Source organism: Physcomitrium patens, chromosome 1 (genome assembly GCF_059467195.1).
Source record: "Physcomitrium patens ecotype Gransden chromosome 1, ASM5946719v1, whole genome shotgun sequence".
NCBI lineage: Eukaryota > Viridiplantae > Streptophyta > Bryopsida > Funariales > Funariaceae > Physcomitrium > Physcomitrium patens.
In genome coordinates, this window is record NC_143410.1 from 18203577 (window position 1) to 18211867 (window position 8291).

Genomic DNA, 8291 nt, shown 5'->3' on the forward strand with positions numbered 1-8291 from the left:
AAGAATAGTACTTATTCCAATTCTTAAAGAAGGTAATATTACTAATTTAATTTCTAATGTGAAGGAAGAAGATCTACTAAAACCAAAAGTTGAAACATCTTTGAAGACATGAAGAAAAAAAAGTAATAGCTGTAGCCTTAGAAAATATTGCACTCACTTTATTATAAATGGCTTAAGCTATGAAAGCAGCTTTGTCTAGAATGACAGAGCTACCAACATTTGAGCTATTTAAAATGTTTATTAAACATTTGAAAATAAATATATGGATATTAGTTGTTATCAAATGAAAAGCATTCAAGACTTCCAATATAAAAAAGAAAACTCATGCACTATGTATACTCATTTAGCTTAGTTTATAATAGAATTAACAAAAGTATTTGCTAAGAGCGAACTTGTCAAGATTTTCTTATCTAAGATTGACAATTATAAAAGAAATTAAACTCTTTTTGTATAATAAGTAGCTTAAAACTTAATTTAAAATATAATACTAAAAATTATAAATAAAATTATAATTTCTATCAAATTTTCTATAATTTTAATTATTAAATACTATTTTTAATATATATATATATATATATTTAAATGAATAATAATTTTAATTAAAATATTTATTTTAAAACTTTAATCTAAGATTTGGTGACCATTATTTCAATAGTTATTGTTTTATTTGATATTATAACTTTAAATATATATATATATATATATACAATTAATATAAGTGTTACTAATAAAAATTTAACTATGGTTTTTATAAGACTTTAAAATTTAAGATTATTCTTCTTTTTTAATTTTTAATTTCTATTTCTTGGTAGATTTTGTAGATTGCCAAATATTTTTTCAAATTCATTGTATTGATTTAATTTTCTAAATTTTAAATCATTAATTACTTAAAATATTCAAGAATTATCAATTTTTTATTGAATTATTGAATTATAATATATTTTTATCATATCCTCTCCTAAATTATTTTTTTGTTTAAAAATTATATACTTTACAAAAATTATTTAATTTATGTATGGAATATATATATATATATATATATATATATATTAACTATGTAAGTCTAAAATTTTATAGTGTCATAAGCTCAAATTTTGCAAGGTTTAGTAGCATATATTGATAATAAATAAATAAGACTTAATTATATAAAGAAATATATGTAATTTAAAGAGAATCTTGTAGATTAAACCAATGAGAGTTTTTTTAATATTTATTCATTATCAATATATTATTTATTTATTTATTTATTCATTAAGTGTTATTTTCCTTAATTTGGCATTGGACATGGAAGAAGTACTTTGACAGTTGGAAAAAAATATATTAATTTTTATATAAAACACTAAAAAATTAAAAAAATAAAAAAAAAGAATAAAAAAACGAACGAACAAATTACAACGTCGAGGACATGGCCAAGATTTCGAACTGTGCATCTCCCTCATGAACCGGGCGGACTCTGGAGCGTCATCGAAACCGCGCGCCGCATCCTCTGAAACCGGAATTCCAAACTGCGCGGTGTACCGCGACCGTGACCGCGCCGTTTGAGCCCATTCAGGAGCCGCGGACTTGAGGAGGGCGCCACATAGGAGTAGGAAAGGCGTTGCGTGGGGGAGACAACGACGCCATAAAATGCGTGTTTGGTGATCTGATTGCGAGGTGGGCTGATCGAGATATTGTTGCTGTTGCTACTGCTTGCTGATGTGCGCCTGGTAGAGCTGAGAACTGGGTAGCAATCTGTGCGCTTCGGATCTTCGGCGAAGTGAAACCTTTTGGTGTCGCTTTAATACTTAAAGGTGGGATTTCTGTCCAAGGGTGGATTTGATTTAAGCTTTGCGATTGACGTTGCGATTGCGGTTCTATTCAGTACCGGACGTTCTCTGATTTCACCCTTACTGCAAAGTTTTGCGTATTGATGTGCTGGTTATGGTGTGTGTGTGTGTTTTTTTTTTTTTTTTTTTTTTTTTTTCTCTCTCTGTGGGTGCTTGTCGTAAATCAAAGGGATTAAGCTACATTGATAGGTAATTGGTTTTTATGGTTTGTGGGGTATCGGGAAACATCCACATGCGATGTGAATTACCCAATCTGCGTTTATTTAGTAGATGTCAATCATACGAGGGGCACATTAATATGATTTAGATTTTGAGTACTTTGTTTATAATTTGAATTTAGAATACTCGCAGAGGCTAGAATTGATTGTATCGGTGTAGATCAGCTGCTCCTTCTGCGGATTTTGTGGTTATTTGTAGTCAAAGCAGAGCACTTGTCTGTATTTGAGCGTTTTGGGCCTTGGAATTTCTCATGCCGTCGGTTTGGTCTGTACTTGCTCATCTACAGCAAGGGAGCGTTACAAACTCGATCGCGCGTCGTGGAGTTTGGGACTGAGGAAGATGGTTCCCTACTTGAACCAGAAGGACAGCAATGGTAATGTCTTGAGAGTTGGGTACACCGTAGATGATCACGATCAGGAAAAAGATCCTCTACACCCTAGCTTGCCTCTCCTCCAACACGCCGACCTGGAGGACAAAGTTGTTCTCCTCCGTGTCGATCATAATGTCGTCAAAAAAGGTCAGAGATGGAATGTCCTTGCCCTTGCGCTTTGTCATCAAGAAGCTTACCCATTAGCTAGTTGCACTACCGCTTCAATGTTATTCATCATTTTAATTTGTTGAACGTAAAGCAGGAACTGGGCCTCCTTACGAATAACGTGATATAGAATGTTTTATTACACTACAATTCTTACAACTTCACCACTATTCAGTGATTGGTGATCTTCTGTGCCAGAATTCAGAGTTTTGTAGTGTGGGCTTAAGATCTCTCAATCTTTGTTACTTCTGATTGTTGCCCGAGTGACCTGAGTACCTATATGGTGTAATCTACTTGTCAATTACAATAGCCCGAAAATTGATGTTTCAGAAGCTTTAGAATGTAGAAACCCCATGTCGTAGTTAATATATTTTTTTAAATCAAAGAAATTAAAATAAAGATAAATTCATCAAGTTCAGATTGGTGCCCTGTTGCCGCATTAAGCTCATGCAAGGTTGAGACTTTGGTTTTGAAAGGACTCTAACAACAACCTCATTTGGTGAGATTTAACAGGAAAAATATTGGATCAGTATCGTATCGATGTAACGTTGGCAACTATGTACAACATCATTGAACGCGGTGGCAGGTACGCTCTTTGAGTCAAACATTGACGAGAGATGTAGCTACCGATTATGATTCTGGAGATGGACACATTTGTTGACAATCATCATGTTACTAAAGTTTGAATATTTGAGATGGTGGCATTTTGTTCATGTAGATGACTCTACTTGTTGATATTGACTTCTGCATGTAGCTCAAATTTCAGTGACTGATAGAATTGCGACTTGATAGGCTTGTCATCATGTCCCACGTCGGACGTCCATACGACAAAAAAACGAATACTCTGACTGTTAAGCAAGATGAAGCAGTGGACGCAATAGTAGGGTACTTGCAACGAAAGCTACGCATCAAGTTTGCGATACCCAAGTTCCATATTTTTGAAAAAGAAGGAATTCACGACATTGACACCTCCATCAACTGGTTAATCCAAGACCTACGAGCTCGAAAAATTGGTGGCATCTACCTGCCAAATACTCGTTGGTTTGCAGTAAGCCCTCCCCGCTTCATTCTTGATCTCCCTGCTGATTCAACATGTCTACTAAGATTATCACCTTCCAGGAGTATATGCCGGATTCCGAACGTTAAAAATTGCGCTCTGAAATTGCCTAGATATAAACATATTTTGGGAAAAAAACCGCTTACTACCGTCAGATTTTAGTCACAGTTTCACATCTGCTGGTCTTTGATTCATGATTTATGATATGGACTGATACGTGGGGTGCAGGGAGAAGAAGACAAGGGTGAAAAAATGGAGCGACTCGCAGTGCAACTTGCTGCTCTAGCTGACGTTTACGTGAATGATGCATTCGGCTCTTGGCAACCCCACACCTCTACTTATCATGTTACGAAGTATTTGCCATCATTCGCCGGCCTTTGTATGCAGGTAAATTGCAACAATTCCCTCAACTCCTAGAAGTTCACCAACGATGTGTACCATAGGAACTGAGTGGCTCAAGTCACACTAACCAAGTTCTATTCTTTGATATTTGTTCACATTATCGTATTGCAATTTATTAGAGTGTGGGTCTTTTGGTTGAAAAAACTGTTGATTTTCAATATTCGTCGCTTTTGTTGGCTTTCTTTTATTTGTTTTACTGCTCGGAGATCTTTTCATGGCTCGTGATAATTAGCTTTGGCTAGAGCTCATTTAAGATTTCAACTGTGAGCAGATCAAGTTGAATATCTAAACATTTTCTATCTCACTGAACCAAAAGTCTAATTTCCTGCTTAGGACGAGCTATCTAATGTAAGAGCGGTACTGGAACCGAAGAGGCCATTTGTAGCAATAGTTGCCGGTGCTAAGTATGACACCAAAATTGGGCCCCTGACTGCAATCTATAGAAGAGTGGACCATCTCATCCTTGGTGGGCTCATCTATAACACATTTCTGTGTGCCAAATACGGTGTCAAGATCAAGGGTGTGGAGGTAAGATTATTTCTTCTGATTGTTTACTTGAAGAGTTTCCAAACCAGGTGCGCTTGGAGTGATGTAGTTGTTAGACGCAGTTGTCTATTCGAATTCGCAGCAATACAGAAATATCCTGTTGTTTTAAAAATTCTTTTACAATTCGTATGTCTTGTGCAGGACTCCGACATTGTATTAGCAAAAGACCTCGTGGAACAAGACAGAAATGAGGGGAAAATCCTGGAATTACCGTACGTAGTGGAGTCTGATACTTTGGAGGGTCGCATTGAAGGAAAGTTTCGAACACTTCATATCAAGGTAAATTTGTCCTATTTCCCTTCTCTATCATCAGCAGAGGATGTAAGCATCTAACGTCGTCATCTAGTGCCTCTCGTTCTGCACATGGTGTTCATTCATACTCATTGCAGCTTAAGAGTGACCCGAGATGTAAGTGGTTCAATTAAGCCCATGTCCCTATATTTTTTGGGTAAGCTACCTGCCTGAAATTGTACTAAGACTTGTGTTGGTTACACATAGGATTTTAAGCCAGGAGAGGACTACCAATTTATCGTGGATGTCGACCCTGCATCTTTTGAGCCGGGGACAGAAGTGCACAAGGGGCTTGAATCTGCGAAGACCATTTTTGTGAACGCCGTCATGGGGCTGATGCCATCATTTTGGCATGGAACTAGCAAAATGGATGAAACCATTGATCAAAACCGTACTGCTCAAAAATTCTTTGGTGGAGGTGACACTCTCCAGGAGTTTAAAAGGTCACTTTCTGCTACCCTACTCTCCAAGATCCTCAAACGTTTCTCTTTAAGGTTGTGCATATTGTAGGTAGCAGATCATTGTTTGAAGCATGAGCTGTGATGTGTTGCCTGGTTAGTTGGGCTAAATTCAATTAACGTCCTATGCTTGTGATCGCCAGATGAATTTACTCACTGGGAGTACTGTGCCCTTTGAGAACAACTTGTTACCAGGAAAACTTGAAATGTTTTACTTTTGTCAATGTACTGACTTCTTCCAGTTGGGCACGATGGTGGTTGTAACAGTTTGCACCCAGGGCTATACCATGCTGCACTAGACAGTCCCAAGTACTACATGTTCACAGGAGGAGGTACAGTTTTGAAGGTTTTGGAAGAGGCTGATCCCTTCGGTCTGCCTACTGTAAAAGCTCTTATCGCAAGTGGAGAGGCTTATGGATATCAGAAATGGCGTGCCGGCTGTACATCAAAAATATAAGATCATCCAGAACCAATCCTAGACCGTTATTGCAATCTCTGTTCCTACGTTTGGATCAACAGTTTGAGAGCAGCAAGAGCTACAGGTGACTCTCATAGATTTTATGTTGTCGCGCCAGCCAGTCTGCAACCACTTGAGCAAGCACGAATCTGAGTATCAGAATAAGGTTTGATTCCGTCCCATGTAGGTTCAAACTTTAAAAGCCTTTGCATGTAAAAAACCACAGTAGCGACACAGTATTTTCTCTCCGTCACATTGATGTGTTCCAAAAGTTCCACCACTCATCCCAATGGGGGTTCTGTTTATGCTGCTCTATGACCAGGGCAGAACCATCAATCTACTTGCCCTGTTTTCTTGGTTGAAGGCAGAGTTTGAATAGGCAGTGCACAAACAACGGATACAACAGTTGCGATGCATGTGTTTTAAACCCGTCCTTGGAAACAAACTGGGATCCCTTTTGGGCCGTTACACTGTCTTAGCGTGTGAATTGTCGTAGAATGGAGGATTAGAGGGGGGACTGGTGGGCTTATTCTGGTCATATTTTAAACTTGCGCCCATGCTGGACTCCCCAACATATCTGATGTTACACATATGGGCGCATCTATTCTCTTGGTTGGCGTGCCTATTGTCGAAATCAGGACCCTGCCGACTCAGGAAGTTCTGATTCAATAATTCTCCCCCGTCTGGTGAAGCCATTTTAAATGCACAAACAAACTAGTTCGTTGACGGTGTGGACTACTGTTATTCCCCAAACACACAAAAAAGTCGTATTTCCCAACATAGATCATACTTGACATTATCAGAACAAAAAAATACAAGAACAAAACAAAAACAAGAGACAAAAAGTGACTAAGCAATGTAGAACAAAAACCATTGTGGGCTCTAAAGTGTGCGGCCGGGGCTCCACAGTTCCCCATCCGATAGAATCATATATTCCACACCCAACCCATCGCCAAGAACAACTCCACCGGCATAGAAGCCAACAAACCAACTGACGATGACGGAAACAAGGAAGAAGGAACCCCGATTCTAATCCGCTCCAATTCACTGGTTCACAGTCCATGTGCACATCCATCGCAGCCCCATTGTTGACGAGTTCCAGCCTCAATTTGGCCACTACAACTTCCTCCCTCTTCATCTTCATTGGCAAAGCAGAGCACAACCAGCCAGCTCACAAACCAAGAAAGCTGTTGCCCCATGTACAAAGAGGAAGAGAGGCTTCCCCTCTCCCTTGAAGCTCCTTGCATGGCTTAGATTCAGCTCTCTTTCTACCCCCATTTGCATTTCATCTGGAGTGTAACAAGCACACCCGGACCCCACATGAAGCATAGCCTCCTAATTGTTGTTTCTAGGTGCGGTTGCCGAAGCAAATGAAATAAATATAAAACATAAAAGAAAGAAGAAAATAAATAAATGGCTCTACCCACAAACAAGAGGACAATGGCAAGAATTTTCAACCCTGTGGTCATGGTCTGTACTGCAAGGCTCTATCCACATTCATTGAAGGAGTACTTGGAAGTCCATGTTAAGCCTCAATATAGTAAGTTTCAACATGCTACAGTGTCATTTGAATAAAATAATTGTGTGCAGTTTTTAGATGTGGGTGAAACCATGTTTTAGAGTGTGGATCAATCCCAGTGTGTTGTGAAGTAAAAAGAGATGAGACATGTTGAATAAAGGATAATGTAGGAGGGAATGTGTGTTGTTGAGCTGCAAGGAAAATCTTTGTTTATGGAAATCAATCGTTTGTTTATATGCTCAATTTTTGAAACAGAAGGGGGTTGAATTTGTTGCTATTGTAAGAGAGATTGTGAATGAGAGAACAAAGCTCTTTGTTACTAGAAGGGGAGAGTTACAACTCTTAATTTGAATGAATATCTAGAGTCACACCTTGAAGAAGAGAAAAAATAATAATAAAATGAAATAAAATAAAAATCTGGTACAATGCAGGATCCACATGGTTCAAATACATGCATCTATATTAAGGGGCAATATTCTTTTTCAGATTGAATGAATCTGGAAGGAAGCGTCTAAAGATGGTTTAGTTAAAGTCAAGGGCTTACAACAGGTTGTCATGGAATTGGACTTTGCAAAGTTTGTTAAAGAAGAATATACTCCAAACTTAAGTCTTTTTTTATATTGAACAAGGCCAAAATTTGTGGAAGATAAATTCTTCCACTTAAACAAGGTATAAGTGACAATTAGTGTGAAGTGTCTTTATGATTTTTTTGCACCAAAGATTGACTACTATTTCGTTGAGACAAAAAAAATTGAAAAATTAAATGGAATTTGATATTTTTATTAAATCCTATAGTAGAGATTTTTGTTTTAATCTAAATAAAAATAGAATAGATATACATTTGATCCTTTGTTGTAAGCAAGGACATGCATGTAAGTACATAATTTAAGTATGATTCATCTACATTTCAAAGTCTATACACATATTTTAAAGGTATACAAATATTCTATAAAAATAAATAAAGATTATAAATATTTACTA

The 8291-nt window shown here is 37.4% G+C and overlaps 1 protein-coding gene across 2 annotated transcripts; it reads left to right on the plus strand.

The window, feature by feature from the left end:
• The first annotated feature begins 1581 nt into the window (after positions 1-1581).
• Positions 1582-6167, plus strand: LOC112291435 (uncharacterized). 2 transcript variants are annotated; one of them, XM_024538821.2, is made up of 9 exons: positions 1582-1790; positions 2332-2562; positions 3094-3166; positions 3373-3628; positions 3866-4024; positions 4373-4567; positions 4727-4864; positions 5084-5319; positions 5602-6167. In XM_024538821.2, exons 2-9 carry the CDS (start codon positions 2385-2387, stop codon positions 5789-5791), a joined length of 1425 nt encoding a protein of 474 aa, XP_024394589.1. In that variant the 5' UTR covers positions 1582-1790; positions 2332-2384; the 3' UTR covers positions 5792-6167. The 2 variants fall into 2 exon arrangements, with proteins under 2 accessions (XP_024394589.1, XP_090108104.1); XM_090251978.1 differs by lacking the exon at positions 1582-1790 and having other exon boundaries at positions 2421-2561; positions 3092-3166.
• Positions 6168-8291: the final 2124 nt, after the last annotated feature.